We start from the raw sequence: 18,521 nt of genomic DNA, 5'->3' as shown, positions 1-18,521 counted from the left end.
CGTTTTTTCGTTAGTTTTCGTTAACTATTATAACCTTGGTTGGAGCTCAACTACTGTCATATGTTATTTTGATAGCATTCTCCTGTCTTCTTCTCCGTTTTCTTCAGTTGTCTGTAGCACCAAAGCGCCACCAACAGGCGTGGGGAATGTACTACAGCTGAGTCAATCGGATTCACTGGGTTCATGTGCACGCGATGTAAAAAGTGGGTAGGTGTGAAATAGGTGTGAAAACTGAACCCGGCTTCAGGCAAACTAGAGTCCGTCTGCATGGGGTCTGAGAGAAAAGTGTCAAACATATAGCCTTCAGTGGTGACAGACCAGCCCACGTTCACTGACCTACGCTGTGAAGTACGGGACAGAAGGAGAAACTGCACAGGGTCTTTCGACTTTAGTTTTTGGGGCTCCTAGATGAAACCGTTTCAGAGAGGGGTGTGCCCTTTATTAATTATCTTAATTATCTCTGCAGTTTATTCCGTTTCTGTTTATCTCTGCCGTCTGTCTGTTTAGGTTCACAAGCCAGCTATAACATGAAGGAAAAGAGATGTGCTATGATAATATTTATATGAATAATAGTATGATAATATGTATATTTATTTAGCACTGTCTATACCATTATTAAAATGAAATCAGCATTTTTGTAATGAGATTTGCTCTTTAGATTTCCCTAACTGGTCGTTTGCTCTTCTAGTAAGCCCACCCACCCAAGGAAGAACTGGCATGGGTTACTGTGCTTTAACCTTGGTGACGTCTTAATGGCAAGGTTTCCAACGCTTAGAACAAGATTTTATTGTAAATGCAGACTGATAGTAAGTGAGCTGTGGCAAGTTGCTCTTGTGCTTCTTTGATGGTATGGTGAAAATGCCTTGAGCTAAGATGTTTAGCTAGCAAGCTAGTGCTACCTAGCTAGCCATAACTAGGAGCACATAAATCATAGAGAATCATGAACAGGAATTTGCTACACTATTTTCATTTTCATGTAGGGTAGATACTGAAACATCTGTGTCAAGGCTACATTAAGGGTTGCACAATTCCAGCCTCATTAGTGCTATCAAAACTATGTTAGCTAGCTAGCAGAAACTTTGAAATAACCCTCATTAGCTTACTGTTACATTATCTGTACCCAGGGTGTGTAATACTATAAACCTGACGGTCATTTAGTTAACCTTTGCCTCTCTTCTTAAATATTTGTTTTGTTTTCTGAACGTTTGGGTAGAAATATTTAAATACTATGCTGTATCTACAGCATTCAACAGTATTACTTTAACTTGGTGTTCAGGAGTGAATTCTGGCCACAAAATCTGGTTGACAGGCACTGAAACAATTATAGTTTTGTCCACCAAAGCTACTGTATCATTTTGCTAACTACTTAACTACAGACATTCATACTTTGTTGATACTGCTACCTACCTATGGCAGTCATCACTAATGCATACTTTAGGCCAGTCCCAGCCATGATCTTATCCTTAAAGTTGAAATGTCTAAGTATTTACTGTTTTTTGGCATGCTTTTGTTGGAAGCTATTTTTGAACACTGTCAAATTCATTGTGGTGGTAGCCTACATGGTCACATGAAGGGAAGAGACACACCTGTCGTTGCACTATATGGCCAGGATACTCACTGTGGTCTGGCCATGAAACCCTGCAGAAGATGCTCCTCTTCGTGCTGTTGTTGGTGTTTGCAAGGGTTAAAGTCTGTTGGTAGGTAGCTTGTTAGCGTAGTATTAGGCAAAAGCTCCTTGATTACCTCTTTAAATTACATGACTATAAACTAGCGTACGCTATGAGCTTGATCTTTTTAATGTGTACGTATAGACCCAAGTCTGAGGGGGGGGGGGGGGGGGGGGGGGGTGTTGGTGTAAAGTCCTGTGAATGATGAGTCTCGATCAGCAAATGAAAATGAGACTCACACTCACAGGAGGGGGCTGGGGGAGGTGGGCCGCCCATTTCATGTCTTAGAAGAGACCCAGACAGTTGACTCTGTCAGCATTGGCCTTGCAGGGTTCAGGGTGATTTTAAACTGTAGATGGCGTGTTGAACCATTTTCAAACCATAAAATGCGGGTTTTTATGAAAATCTTCTTTCTATAATCTATCATCTTTATTGAATAAAAATGTTATGAGATGTTGTTTGGGCAGACTGGAGCTAAAAACCTTGTTTACAATTTGCTAAACATCTTCAGGGATGAAATCAGCACAGGAGTGGCTACTAGCTGTGGTGTATTTGGCTTCTGTCTTTGTGTGTTTAATAAGGCAATGTACTCCGTGTGCAATGCATCACTCACTGGGTAGCTGTCTGATGTGTATGTATATTGACCTAGATATTTATGCTTGTTGATATTGTATTGTATGCTTGCAAGTTGCCGCTTGCCTTTTGTATCCATAAAGCAATTCTGATATCCAAAAGAGTATTCCACACAAGGTTTGTGCGGTCCAAAGATCACAGAAAAGGCTTACCTGTAGTAAGATTCCCCCAAGGTTTCCTGGAGCTTGCAGCCTTTAAGGCGTTTTCAACAAAGAAACCTGTAAATCAATAATTCTTATGAGCGGCATAATCTCTGTTTAGAACCAAAACACATCACAACTGGGGGTTCCTAGAGGTGTTCCCAAGACCTCAGTTCTCTTGGCTTTGGCTCCACCTGCTGTTCATGCATGGTGTGACAGCTTTAGTATTTTTTTTAAACTGCTTTGTTTTCCCCCAGATCGTTTTTTCATCCACTCATCATATTGACTCATTCTGGTTTGTCTTTTCATTTTTCATTTTTCCCATTATGACATGGGAGTGCCTTGGTTATGAAAGTCACTCATGAATATTCATGTTACTCTTGCCATTTAGGACAGTCTAGGTAACATGTTTAATATATAATAGTGCATCTGTAGATATTAATACTTTTAAATAGAAATGTAATCACTAGTGTCTATTATATATCAAGTACAATATTAGGGTTGGTATTGGTCTTGAATATAATACTGTATATGAGGAGGTCAATACATACAAAAGTAATAGATTTAAATTAAGCCATTTGCAGGGGGTTAAATTCATTCTAAATAAGATTATTTGAAAAATTCAGACAGCTGACATTATCCTTGTTACGGACATTCACACAACTCGTTTTTCATATTTTATTTCATCTCCCCAAAAATGAATTTAGTGTTTGAGTGGTCATGCAGTTTATCTACAAATCCTCTACCATTCTGTGCTAATGTGCTCTGATATAGTGGCCAGCTGTATTCTTGTCATCATATAGACCTGCTGTATACACAAAGAGACACATTCAGACACTACACATGCAGAATGCATAGCATTTCTTTAGTCGAGCTTAAAACTTGTACTGGCAAACCCGGGACCTCTAGTGGTATATATGTGTATGTACAAAAGCATTCTGGCTGCTCTATAAGCAATGTGAAATTATCATTGAAAATATTAGTGCTTCCAGAAATGCCTTCAGAATGATCAGCCTACGCCACATTTGTATTGTATTTAAACGACCATTTCTACATACACAAAGTTTAGACATGGTTTTAAAGCGCTCTTATACATGATCATTTAATGCCTTTATTGATAAAGTATCTCTGACAGTATGATGTGAACATGTGGCTTCATAAATATAATAGGGACATCTGGGAAAATGCAGAAATCCTTCTTGAAAAAGTGACTTCATTGTCCCTTACCCGATCTAAGCTGTGGACTACGCAGCCATTTTACCAGATGTGATGGGTGCAATGGGTCAAATTACAAGTTACCCAGTGACCCCTCACAGATTCATCTATTAACCCGACATGCCAGTCATTACTGATATTACCCACTGCTTTCCAGTTACAGTGGATGAATGGTCGTAGCCTTAGTGCCATCTGTTGGCTGAGTGATGAATTATTACTAGCACTGATTCCACCAAGGACAACCCAAACTGCACCAATGCATACGCTATTAGGCTACAACCAAAACATGAGCTAATAGGCTATAACCAAAACATGATCTATTAGGCTATAACCAAAACATGAGCTATTAGGCTAGAACCCAAACATGATCTATTAGGCTATAACCAAAACATGAGCTATTAGGCCATAACCAAAACATGATCTATTAGGCTATAACCAAAACATGATCTATTAGGCTATAACCAAAACACGAGTTATTAGGCTATAACCGAAACATTAGCTATTAGGCTATAACCAAAACATGAGCTATTAGGCTATAACCAAAACATGAGCTATTAGGCTATGAGCTATTAGGCTATAACCAAAACATGAGCTATTAGGCTATGAGCTATTAGGCTATAACCAAAACATGAGCTATTAGGGTATAACCAAAACATGAGCTATTAGGCTATGACCAAAACATGATCTATTAGGCTATAACCAAAACATGAGCTATTAGGCTATAACCAAAACATGAGCTATTAGGCTATAACCAAAACATGAGTTATTAGGCTATAACCAAAACATGATCTATTAGGCTATAACCAAAACATTAGCTATTAGGCTATAACCAAAACATTATCTATTAGGCTATAACCAAAACATGAGCTATTAGGCTATAACCAAAACATGAGCTATTAGGGTATAACCAAAACATGAGCTATTAGGCTATGAGCTATTAGGCTATAACCAAAACATGAGTTATTAGGCTATAACCAAAACATGAGTTATTAGGTTATAACCAAAACATGATCTATTAGACTATAACCAAAACATTAGCTATTAGGCTATAACCAAAACATTATCTATTAGGCTATAACCAAAACATGAGCTATTAGGCTATAACCAAAATATGAGCTATTAGGCCATAACCAAAACATGAGCTATTAGGCCATAACCAAAACATGAGCTATTAGGCTATAAACCAAAACATGAGCTATTAAGCTATAACCAAAACATGAGCTATTAGGCTACTATAGTGTGACAGTGTCGCCCCGAAATTATTGTTTTACCCTTTTTTTAAAACACCTACTTCCAACAAATACTTTTGTTCAAGGGACAGATGCTCTGGTCTCCACTGTCAGCGTGGACTCTCTCCCAATTCTCCCACCTCATTAAATAACTATGAATGTTTACAAGTAGGCCCCCTGTAAAATGTTCACGATTAATTTGTTACCCGAGTAATTTGTTTGGTCCAACATTTACGGCCCAGAACAATGTTTAACAAAAGCGTGGTTGTTTGTTGACTTTGCTGAGACAAATTTGGCAATCCACATGAGATCAAGATCTTTTTCAGAGTGCATCTGGATCATGAGCATATCAGATTTATTGCCCTGGTTTCAGCCTTATTTCGCCCTGGTGAATGTTCACTATCTGGACTTCTAGGCCTACTGTTTAAGGCTAAGGGAAAAGGGGGTGGGTGTTAAGCACAGAGAAAGAGAGAGAGAGAGAGAGAGAAAGAGAGAGAGATGGACAATCTGAATGGCCATTTAGAATGCAGAAATTAATTTTGAAGTCACTGCCTGCCATTTTGAATCACTATTGTTTCACACCAGTTTAAAGCTAGAAGTCAGTCCAGTCTGATATGACAATGATTGCCCTCCCCCTCCCCCTCTCCCCTACACCACTGCTCCTGGCCACTGTTTGTCCTGCTCATTTTTAGTGGACTGTGGGAACAGATTAGTGATTCATGGTTTGTCTGTCCCTCTGTAGAAACCCCAGATCAAAGACATTCCATACATAACAAAATAGCATGTACAGTCTCAGTTTCACACATACACACACGCACACACCCCAGAAAACAGAAAGCCAGACAGGCACACATACTCACACACACAATCAAATGAATGAGCCCATTAAGTTTTATTATTTCCATTTTATTTTACCTTAAAATGATGTTTTAAACATACTGTATTGCGCACAAATTTGGAGTAATGTGCATTTCAGACCAAACCAAAGTCAGAAAATCACAAAGCAATCTTTACAGTTGGCCTGTCTGTATCCCCATTAGCTTATGACTACCATCTTCAATGACAAAAGCAGTCTGTACAGTATCCAACATGATATCACCATGTAAGACACGCCCGACACTCAAGCAAATCAAAGCCTGACAACCAATCACCTCTACTCCAGAGACATGAGCGAGAAACTGAATGGGTTTCTTTCATCAGTGAAGTCATGCAGATGTCTCTGAGGTAAAAAAAAACAAAAAAAACAAAAAAAACAAACAAACAAACAAAGAAAAACAAAAGAAAATCATTGCTGGTCGTGATAGAACACAAATGACTCATCCTCCTGGGTCCTGGGTTTGCAAGCAGCACAAAAGAAAAAGATTCTGAACTCTGACCTCTGGGCCAACCTGACTGCATGTGGTCTGAATAGCAGCGCTGTTTAAGGGATCTGGGAGGGACACTTTGGCTAATTGAGGTTGGGGGCGGGGCTATAGTGATCATGTGCTCAAGGCTTCAGTATCACTTTCGCTTCCTGAATATTACATTCAATTGGATGTCAAAATAAAAGCCAATTCTAGCGGTCTACTCAACGTTTGGTTTTAGTTTGGGAGAGAGAATGCAATACTCTTGGTCATATTGTGTTTCTGTTTATTGTGCAGTAGATACACTTGATTGAAAATTGCCAAATATCTGTCATTACAAACTGAGTACTCGAAGTACATTCAAATAAGGATGGTGTTGTAGAATTACCAGGAAAACCAAAAACTATGGCTTCACGAGAAGACCTGCCATTTAAAAAAATCTATAATATATATTTTCAATTTGTACAAAACAGAAAAAAACTTTATAAATATTTACAGGGGCCATCATTGGCCTAATGGGGCATTACAGTCTCTTTCAATGAAACAGTTAACAACTCGAAGAGTTCAATAATCAATGGCACCAATTACACTCTGCCTCAACCACCTCCCTGCAGGACCCATTCGGATACATGGTTTTCATTTAGCTCCTTTTTAAAACATCTACATGGAAATAAACTGACAAAAGAAAAAGTCAGGAGGAAAGGAAAACCTGGACTAAATGAACAAAAATCCTGTAAATAGTCATGAGGTATAGTGGAAAAAAACAGGAACTTTTTCTATTTTTCTTTCTTTCTTTTTTCCTTTTTTTTTGGAATAGCGCGCATATCACATTTAGGAAAAAAACGCATATCACATAAAAATACACTACAAAACAACGATGTCAATAATATCATTTTCTATGAGAAAATTAAAACCTATTACATGGCAGTATATTGACACTGTAATAAAAACATATTCACAAAATAGCAGCAAACAGTTTTATAAGAGAAAAAAGCATTTTTCTTTTTTCTTTTTTTTTCATTTTTTTTTTTTAAAGTCATCAATATTTGCTGGGAATACCTCCATAGCAGCTCAGTATAAGGAGTGTTCGTTCCACCTTTCTTGCTTTTTAACTGTACAATCACTCAATGATTCGGCACTTCTTCTCTTACTTCATGCCATCGGTTCGATTCTCCCTCAGCAACTCATTTTTCAGTTATTTCCCACAAATTGTATCTTGTACTGCTCTCCGATGGATGGCAGCAGACATCTTTGAGTTTGTGCAAAATCATCTAATAACCTTATCAATTGTACAGTTGAAAAATGGGTAACACTTCAACAAGTCATTTTTCCTCTTTGAATTTCCGATGTACACTGATTCATCATGGTTTTACTGTTTTAAAAAAAAAGTGAGAGAAAAAAGACTCTTTCTGAGGCCATACAACTGAGTACTTATTGCAATACGTCAACAACTCTATCTATGACTAGTTTGTTAGCAATTGTGCACCGAACAGGTTTAAATAATCATAGAGACTAACCATTCTGTCATAATCCACACTGGCCTTGAAAAGAGAATATGTTTTGCAATAAATAGTCATTAATGCTTAATATAACTATAAATTACATTATTCTAGTGTTTCAATATGCTTCAGATGCAATTCAAGCAACAGAGAATGCAACGGTCATGAACATGTGTCATGAAACGCGAAACAATGTACACTGTGAGGTCATCATCATGTCTGATCATGACCCAGATAGCTTTTTTTTTGTTTGTTTTTGAATATGCGGATATAGATGCTGAGTCGCACTCCCTAGAGCTGGACAGGCAGTTTTCAAAAACATCATCATCATCATCATGCCTTTCCTGAAACCACAGGGGGTTAGATTCGCTCTGCATTGCAAATTGCCATTATTTTCCACCATTCCATGTACTGGTTTCCTATGCTGTATTCAAAATAGTCAGTAATGCATTATTGACTGAAAGTGCTTTTAGGTGGAATGGTTTTAGAAAACAATAAGACAGCATAGTACATGGACGACTGGGTTACCCTTTGAGAGGAGGTTTGCAATCATGAGCATATTTTAAATGGTCTTTAAAAGGTACTCTGCATACTGTGCACAATACACCTGCACTAATTCGTCCATTTCTGATCAACTGAACCCCAATAGTGTGCCTATTGTCATCATCATACAAAAGGTTTTAGCTGTTTGGATCACTACACCAATTTACAGCCTTCAAATTTGAAAATGTAATGTAGTGATGACAATCAGGATGTCAACGCATAGGTAACATTCTCACTACATTGGATATCTGTCCAGTTGACACCCTTCTGTTTGGTTTAATGCAGATGGAGACCTTTGCCTTGGCCTGAATGGAACAAATGCCAAAACTATAAGGCCTCTGACTCTTCAAAAAATATCTTATCATTGGACCAACGTCCTCAGTAAACTTTAAGTTATGTTATCTTTTTGAATTTGGAAAATCATTTCTGTGCATCCCGATTCTAAACAAAAGGTCTACACCACACATATGATTTCATGACGCAAATTTGTTTGGCAGACATTCTATCTCGGTAGTTCTCTCAAGATTGTTTTTTTTTTTTTCACAATAATAGTCAATGGAATTTGCCCAATTCATGTTTCCATAAACTGTATTGAGGGGAAAAGAGTCAAAGTGACCGCATGTAAGCAAAGCATTGATCCCTTCTCTTGGCCCCCAGGCGTTTTCTCAATGGGGGGCTTGGGTGTGTGTGTGTGTGTGTGTGTGTGGGGAGGGGTGGGGGTGGGGGGGTCAAGCACTATGCTGCGAGCACTAGAGTGTCCGTGGGAGTACAGGGGTGCCGAGTGATCGCAAAAGCATCATCCTCCTCCGTCTCTCCCTCACATCCTGAAAAGCCTCTCGCCGAAACTTCGCTCGGCCCTTCGCTCATATGTTCACGTCCCGCACGTCCGTCGGGGTGCAGGAGAGGTCCACCTCCTCCTCCATGGTCTTGGTCTCTGGGGACACGGCGTGCTGCTGGGCCTGGCGAAGGCTGGTCTCTAGTAGGGACTCAATCTGCTCCTGACAGGCCCGTAGGCAGTCCTGTGGAGGGAGACAAGAGAGAGAGGGAACATCAGCACTGAAGGAAATACTGCCGCATACACCACCTGATGATCCACCTCAGGAAGGGAAATCTGGTGCATCTGCATATCTAAAGGCTGGTTTAGTCACCTGCCAAAACCAAACCAACTTGTTGTTGTTTGCACTTCCATGTTCATTCAGCGCCATGATGAACAAATTAAGTTTTCACTGTGGTGTTTCTTTTCCTCCAACATACTCCTAAAGGGGAAGTTCACACCCAGCTCGGAGTGGGCTGCCAATTTCATGACGTATATATCAAATGGCCATAGATACGGCAGCTTCGGTTCAGGGTGGTTTTAAACAGTAGATGGCGTGTAGAGCCATTTTCAAACCATAAAATGCCAATTTTTATAAAAATGATAATTCTGTCAATATTAGCACAATCATTAATGCGTTTCATCACAGTTCAGTCATTTAATTTAGTTTACAGCTCAAATAATTAAGGTGCACTCACACCTTGTACAACCCATCTTGAAACTCAAATAGTTAGTTTCTGCCTTATAATTCCACAGACTACCACTGATGTACCTCAAATCCTGCCCTTCAACCCCAGCAGAGAGCTTTGTGGGCACAGGGGAAGGAGCAGCTGGATTTGGGACTGACACAAGAAAGGAACAGCAGAAACCCAATCTGTGGCCACCAGGTCCTGGCCTCCCAAGACAATGGAAGGTAAAGCCATTCACTTGGCCAAGGCCTAAGAGGGGCCTGAGCCACTGTGCAGGGGAGGGAGCGCCCTACAGGGGAACTCACTCTAATGATTTGGTCTCTAATTACTCGGATCAAAGAGGCCAGGGGAAATTGGAACCGCCTGGGTGTGAGAATGAGGCTTGAGAAGTTATGCACGTCTAACAGCTAACTCCGAGTGGAACTGGTGATGAAACCTGGACATGTGTGTTTGCCACGGAGTCGGTTTGCTGCCAAATGCCTCTAGATTTCACTGCCATTTTGCCACACTACTGCCTTACCTACCTTACAAGCATCACCATATTGTCGAAGAGTGGGCAATCCCAGAGATGTATTTCTCTGAAGTTGTAAATGTTTATAGTTTTGTGGTTTTACAGGCTTCCTCAAAGTGAGACTGCTGTGTGGGTCTGCTAAGTCAGAGCATGGGCTCTCACCACCCCCCTGCAAGGGCTTTGATGAACAGGAGGTCTTCTGTTAAATACAGGTATTCACATTGCTTCCTCTCTCCTCCCCTCTGCAAACCCTTTCCCATGCCTCTGCCACCATGAGAGCTTACCTCCCACCCCCTTATCAATAACAATAGGGACAATGGAGCGAGGGATTTTTGGCACATTGATGTAATGCTGCTGCTAGGATGGACCATCTACACCCCAGCCATTCTTTAGTGTGACTTGTTCCTATACCTACACATTTTACAGCACCATTTCCCATTAATATTTCCTTTCCATTAAAAAGAGAGGGCAAGCGTAGTAGCAGGAACTTACCGGATCACTCTTGATGACCTGTGACAGCAGCTCTGTGAGGTTCTGGGAGGAGAGAGAAGCATCCAGGCTCTTCAGATGGAGACCCTGTACGGCCGCCGCCACACTCCCAGCAGCAATCATGGAGGGCGGGTTAGCGATGAACTTAACGTCTGCAAAGAAAAGAGAGAAAAAGGTGAGAAATGGCGAGACAAAAGACCCAATTTACATTCCTGAGATGAAGAATCCTCAAACAGCAGTCTGGTTAATAGGTCAGCAGTATTGTCACTCTGAATATTCACTGGGCCACTGACTACCAAGGGAGGGCAAGCAACATGCACAAGGCCTAGACAAATAACAACACTGGGCACGACTAATGTGTTTAGCACCCCATCCTCCGCATTAGCAAGGCCAGAAGTGAGTACCACATGTGGTGGGGGCTTGGAAAGAACGACACCTAAACTCTTTTCATATTCATCTGAATAGATTCATATCTGTTGCTTAGGTAAGCAAAACCCAATGAAATATGCACAGCTTCTTCCAATCCAAGGAGAGAAAGAGAGTGCAAGCTCCCCCTCGTGCCTGCTCATCCTGTCATAAATCACCATTTAAATCCCTCCAGTTGGAGCCCTCTCTGGAAAGATTGTGTCTAACATCCGCTTTTCAAATGGTTCAGTAGATTATTAAACTTCTCCTATGCCTTCCCCCACACACAAACAACAGAATTGGGGGGGTAGGGTCTAGCAACTAACCAGAGTTGCGTCTAAGCTAGGCTATTTATCTGACGTAGCGCCACACACCATTACAAGGACTGTCCAGTCTTTGTAGCATATTAACTACTAGTCTTAAAGCCTTCAAGTGGCACGCCCGCAACATAGCAGAGTGAATGTTTTGTTGTCAGCTTCCTCTTCTTCATCTTGCTGCACCACTCTGAAAGGCTTAGAACTAAGACTACACAGCAAGATGAATCCAACTTGACACTGGCATAAAAGCAGGAGGGTAGCCCTATTATTTTTGGGCTCATATTCTGGCTACCCAGTCCTAGATTTGCATCAAGAAAGGGGGAGGGTGGGGTTGGGGGGGTGGCTGTAGCTCTTTTGAGGGCTGTAGGAATGCCAACCACCCTGAAGGAGAGACAAAACTGAGCCTCCTCTCAAGGGAAAGGGGAGGGGGAGTAAAGGGGTCATCTCCTGCACTCCTTGTTGAGTGAGGGAGCTTGAAAGTATTTTGCCAGGGCCAATCAAATTTGGGGAGTAGAAATTGTCCCTGACTCCAAATAAAAGAGCTGGTGAGACCAAGCGCTGGGTCTGGCCATATGCAAATGCACACAATAACACATACAAAAGAGGAATGACCATGAGATGTTCCTGAACTTTGCTGTTTTTCCTCTCTCTAATTAACTCATTTAAATTCTGCTACATGGAAATGCTCGCCACAATCGGCCACAGCGTAGGAAGTCCTCACCTCCATTTGCCTTGAGCACTTGTTGAGTTTCTCAAAATGTGGGTTCCTTCCTACACCCATCCGCATCCCCCTAAGCCACCTCAAAGAACCTTTACAGGCAGGACGCTCTCCCCTCACACACACACAGCCACCAAGGGAGCAGAGGCAGCCCAAGACTGAGCCCATTCAATCTCCTCAATTAAGCAGTAACTTCAAACAGCAAACCACAAGTTAGGTTTTCCCCCTGACCTACCACAGCACAAAGGGGGATTCGTCCAACACAAATCCACTTTTGTCTGGGGGAAGGAGGCAGACTGGATGCCTATGTCCGAGGAATTCTTTTTAATATCACCTTATGCAAACCCCCTACCCCCGCCCCTCCAGTCTCCGGCCCCTCTCCACTGGCCACAGGAGTCTGGGCCTCCCCTATTGTCCAAGCCTTAGCTGAGGTATAAAGAGATTTCCAGTGGATGGAGATTGGATGGTGCCCTGGCACACAGCAAGGCTAAGTATCATCCTGAGGTCCTCACTGTGAGTCAACAAACAATAGAGGGGGGAGGGAATCTGATCCCCCGATCACTGGAGCGACTGACTACACCAGGGGTCTCATAAAATCCATACTGTCAATGATCTCAATTTCCCAAGACTCTAAAAATCTTAACAGTGTGAGATGAAGGCACAATGGCGTCCTGTGCAAACAGAATATTAAGGAGTAACTACACATAACACATTTTGAAAAAGAGGGAATACTGTAGAGACAAAGGGGGGGAAAAGTCACAGATGAGGTGAAATATGAATCCAACTGTTTGCCTCAAATACTCTCTAATGTAATCCATACACACAGCATCCTGAGGATATCAACTATTTACCCTCAATGTACAAGTACACAGCACAGCAGTAAGACACTGAACCCTGCATCACTCATGCGTACCTGTAGCACAGAGGGCCACAAAGGTCTGAGCATGTTTGCGAAGGATTTTCTTGGTGTCCTGATGAATGGGAAGTTTGGAGAGGAAATGTTCAATGAAATCGTGTGGAGTGACTGATGCTAGATCCCATTTCAGCTTGTTCAGCACAAGTAGCTCCATTTGCTGAGAGAGGGAGAGGGTGAGAGAAAGAGAGAGAGAGAGAAAGAGAGAGAGAGAGTGTGAGAGACTAGCCTTGACAAGCTATGACAAAAGCTCAGTAAAGTATAGCAACCACTAGAGGGTGATGGAGCACTACAGCGCAAAAGTAATCCTAAATCGAGTGCCTCTAGCGTTCTAGCGTTGCCACTAGTATTACGAAAATAATCCACAAATTATATAGAGTTTAGATCAGGTCCAATCTGTTTTTAGGCCGTTTCTTCTTTTCTGCATGTATTTACACTCACGGTGTTACACAAGATGATTTGACATGTAGATTTGAAACAGTAAATCTACAATATATCCATAAAGAAGTTGCATGCTAAGCAAACAAATAATTAGGTTGAAAACTCAAAATATGCTCAGCAAATATTAGTAGTCTACTTCTACTATCTCATGCATTGTAAATGTGAAATGAAAAGTTAAGTAATCATACCAGTAACTCCCCAGGTCGGATTGAATTGTCGGTGTATATACACAACTTCTCAGCTGTTAAAGGAATGGTTTCCTTCATTTTTGATGCCAAAAACATGCAAGTGGCTCCCAATAACTGTAATCTTGTTTTCTTTGTCGGCTCAACAGACAAAAATCTGTCCAAGTAATTCATAGCCAAGGGAAAAACCTCCTCTTCGCATTTCTGCTCTTCACAGACCTGTGAAAACCGGAAAGACAAAAATAAGACGATCGCAAAGCAATGCAATTTTCATAAACTCTCTGTAAAGAAAATGTTATTGTGAAAAACATAAAGGATTTAATCTATATATCGGTGCAGAATATTTTGCGGAAATGTCAAAAGTAATTGCAGGCGTCTCTTTCAGACACACAAAGGTGGCGTCAACCGCATGGCTTGGACAGAAATTTGTAGTTCGTCATATTTTCAAAAAATATTTTAAAATATTTTAAAATTGTTTTATACCATAATGTTTACATGAAAATGTTGTTCAGCCTATACTCTATCAGACCCGCTCAATAAGACCAAGTTATTTGCATTGTAACGGATAAAAAAGAATTAAAATTATGTCAGAGTGCTCCTCAAAAAGAAGCATGTGACATGGACCTCTTAGTGGCACCCAACTTCGAAAAATAATTTAATTTATATTCCATTGCACGATTACAACATAACCGACATGTAAATGAGCGGTAAAACGTACAATTTCATGTTATCAGTGAGATATTACTTAATAAACGAGTGATTTTGTTTTAATAACAGCTTAATCTCACAGTGTCTCAAACTCTCGAGCTCACGAGACTTTCTTTTTCAAGCTATGGAGTATCGTAACCTAGCCTACAGGTTGTATTAAATAGCAATCCATACTAAAACAACACCCAGACAAGATGGTTTTAATGGTATAAGTAATAGAAATGTTATCAGTAACAGAGCTATTTCAGTTTTTTAAACGCCGAATACTTTGCTACTGGGAAACAAAGATGGCGCATACTGGCACTAGTTTCACTGCATACGTGTACATTGCTGTTTATTTATAATATTATTTAGCAAATTTTGTTTCTGTCTCCCATCCCATTATATACGTTGAAACCATATCCTTCATCTGTTATCTTTAAACGAAATAGCAAGACTTAAATCTTCAAGGAAATACATTGATACACAAGCCTAGGAGAGATATCGAACACAACTAAAAGGTCGATTTAGTTCTATTAGGCCAAATGGTAACACACACGCACCAGTACACAATAAAAGCGTTGCAACTTGGTAAATAACGCATTGTAGCATGCAAATAATATGATACATTTAAGTCCAAAGGGCATAGCGATAAGTTTACATAAGGTTACTGAGTGTCGAGGAACATGGAAGACATCTGCCACGGAAAATATTCTACAACAATGAACGAACCTCAAGCATCCATGTGGCAACAATTCTCCTCATGTAAGGCACAATTTCTTTTTGAACACATTTTAAGTAGTTCGTGGCAGGAAGGTAATTGTCTTCAGCTTTGAGCATTGCTTGCAGAACTCTGTCATTGAGCAAATTCGAATCTTGGTATGCTCTCCTAATAGTCTCCACTTCGCAGCAAAGAAGCTGGTGTTCCATTCCTAAGACAATCGCTGAAGTTTGGGGGCTGATAGAGACCGACTGTGCGCTCCTCGTAGAAGTTCCGTGGATGCTGCCTGCAGCTACTGCCGTCGAAGCCCTCTAGAGGTAACCAGACTCTGCCCTTCCCGATAAAAACTCCCCTTCAGTGCTTGAGCAATGACGTTACTGTTGTTAAGAGATCAAAGCCGCAGCGAGCATGAGGGAAAGAGTGGCCACAGTGAGGAGCGCAATTTTAAAGAGCTAGGCATTCTACATAGCACATAGTCCTTCCCATCTAGGACAAGCCATTGCGTATTTGGAAGTGGGAGGTCTTTCCTAAGAAGGCGGCTGGTCTTGATGGTGCCAGGACGGGGGCGTCAAGTTGAAGAGGGCAAGGATGCTCCAGTTGGGGGTAGCATTAACTAGCTGCTGAACTGTTTTACCCCACATATAGATGCATAAGTAAAACATGTTGTTATATGTTAGTCCGAATGTAAATACAAATGAAAATGGGTAACATTTACAATATTAAACCGAGATATTTGTCTCTGATGTTGACATGGAATATTTGGGACTGTTTCAAATGATCAATTTAAAAAGCTTAATCTGCATGTCAGATGATAGTTTTAAAGAGGAGTCCCACTTCCCTGCCACAAAACTACAATTCACCTGTGTAATAACAATTATAACAAAAATACACTTCTTTAACCATTTCAGAGTGTGCAGCAATTGCTAGGCATCATAGTCTACATGGACCTTCTCACACCAATCAGATGATGATCAGAAGTTGCAATATTTCATTTATTATTTTACTCATGAACCCCTTGCTGTTGGTGTTAAATCCTGTGTAAGTATACATTTAGAACTGTAATGCAAGTATGAGCATTAGCTCCACGTCATGAAATTATCATGTAGGTTGCTTACCTTCATAATCATGTAAATAAAGCTAGTCTCGCTGTGCAACAGCCAATGGAAATGAAATTGTAGAGAAATGTTTTGTTTCTGCTCATGATTAGAACATGGACATTGTCATTTCCTTTTTGCTATTTTGCACAATGTTCGTGTGTACAATTGTTCCCTAATAGTGTCTTGAGCCATAGACGTCAATGTAAATAAGTAAGAAGATAAATACATAAATAAATAAATAGATAGATAGAAACATTCATCATTATTTATTTCTTGCACTATTTAGTGAAATAAGGATGATCATCTTACTCAATAGAAACCATGGAGTCATCCCCACTAAAAGTATCTTTACAAACTTGTTCAAGCTTAAAGCAGACACAGACCAAGGAACTTCAGAATGTATACCAATAAAGGTGCACTTCCTTGACTGTCCTTTAGTGACATAGACAGTACAATGAGCAAGGGATGTATGGCCACATATACCCAGCTGGGAGGAGCTATTTCCTAAGGTAGAGTATAGTCTCTAATTTATGCACAATAAGGAGGCTTTGCATTGCTCTAAAAGGTTCAAACCTACCCTTTTGACTAATAATAGAAAGTGATCGTCTATACCTTGCTTTGCATGGAGATCACTGCTTTTGACCTCCTGAGTAGAGAAACTTCCTGGTTCACTGCCATTAAATGAACAACAGCAGAGGTATGCATCCGTGTGCCAAAGTTTGCCCAACCCATGTGTGAGTGCATGTCAAATTCTTTTAGAGGCAGGGTGGGATAGATGTCGGAGAGAACCTTTCCCACAGCTCAATCCACTGCACATTTGCAGGTGATCTCCTTTGTGACGACATAATTACACCCCCCCCCCCCCCCCAATCCCCAAACTCACACTGTACTCTGAGAGGGAAACATGTAAACTTCTTATGGGAAGGCCAGATTGTTCTTCTTCAAAGTAGTTTTGTAATTGTTTCTATTCGCTAGTTTTGTGTTAGCAAAGGAGTGGTTCTAACAGGTGTCTCTGAGGAGGAGTTAAAGTAGAGTCTGTAGACATTCTGACCAAATCAAAGTTTCATAAGGAAAGTGTTCTAGAACTGTGGTCATTGTCTACTGTGGGCAGAACTTTCAGAAACCAAATTCCATCACTAAGAGAAGACTGAGGCTTGACAACCCTATAAATCAGCCATATAATGGAAAACCAATTACATCGGGAGGGGCAGAGTACCGTTTAGCAGGAATCAAAGATTGATGTCCATTACTTGCAGTCTCTTGACCACAACATTGTGACCCCTTAGCTGTAAATCAAAGATACTTGAATTGAATCCAGACCAAATAAGCTAACTCAAAGAATAAATATAAATTGTTCCCATAATCCATGTCAGTATTTTAAAATGATGGTGATACTGACAATACAAAGAGGAAATGTAGCTCAGGAGAGTACATTTGGAGTAATGCTTTAATCAGCAATAAATTGTGTTTATACAAGGACTGTATGAAGTTTTTGTTTTAGGGTTATGCAAAGTTATGCAAAGTCTTGAGATATATCATTTTGACCATGGCATGGCCTGCACATCATCTCAGTTACTACAGATACTTTGTTGTAACAGTGACATTTCACTATGTTGTTTACTTTATCATCTTTGAATTTACCATTATTAATTAAAGTAGTACTGGTCTGTAGGTCCACCTTATAGCATACTGCTAACTTGAAAACTGATGTAGTTTCATTTAGCCATTCTAAGATGAAGGTAATGGGATTGAAGCTTATTATGTCTACCTCCACACCTCCAAAAGTAAGACTCTCTGGTTCTCGTACCCTCTGTCTCTCCATGTGATTCATCTCTCCCTGGTGGCTTTTCTCTTTTAGACCATCTTTTATGCAGTACTGATGATGATTGATTTGCTGCCAGCCTGAGAAAAAAAATGAGTCCCTGCTGCCTTTACAAGATAATCTTTTGGGGTCTCTTCTAAAAGGAATTTGAACAAAGGTTAAAGATTCCGACAAAGGCAAGATAATCATGTAATATTTTGCATAAAAAGTAAATGAACTAACTTTTAACTTTATTGACTACAACATTCAGAAAATTGCTTCAATTGCATTTGGCCCCGGCTGTGATTTTTGTTTTGTTTTACTTTGGTCACCAGCTCTCTCTCCCATCCTCAAAGCGCTGTTTTCCTTCACATTCCTTGTCTCCAATAATTTACCTGAATCCCATATTATTCTAGAGTATTACAGTCTGACAGACGGGTGCCCCAAGAACGCAAAACACCCAC

The 18,521-nt window shown here is 40.4% G+C and overlaps 1 protein-coding gene across 1 annotated transcript; it reads right to left on the bottom strand.

The window, feature by feature from the left end:
* Positions 1-5,769: 5,769 nt before the first annotated feature.
* On the bottom strand, positions 5,770-15,657 carry ccnd1 (cyclin D1). The gene is made up of 5 exons (XM_012840092.3): positions 15,171-15,657; positions 13,755-13,970; positions 13,126-13,285; positions 10,776-10,924; positions 5,770-9,288 (listed from the first exon to the last, which is right to left on the bottom strand). The coding sequence occupies exons 1-5, from the start codon at positions 15,366-15,368 to the stop codon at positions 9,133-9,135; spliced, it is 879 nt and encodes a 292-aa protein (XP_012695546.1). The 5' UTR covers positions 15,369-15,657; the 3' UTR covers positions 5,770-9,132.
* Between the last annotated feature and the right edge of the window lie 2,864 nt (positions 15,658-18,521).

The sequence above is a fragment of the Clupea harengus genome, chromosome 3 (genome assembly GCF_900700415.2).
Source record: "Clupea harengus chromosome 3, Ch_v2.0.2, whole genome shotgun sequence".
NCBI lineage: Eukaryota > Metazoa > Chordata > Actinopteri > Clupeiformes > Clupeidae > Clupea > Clupea harengus.
This window is presented reverse-complemented; position numbering and strand designations above follow the sequence as displayed.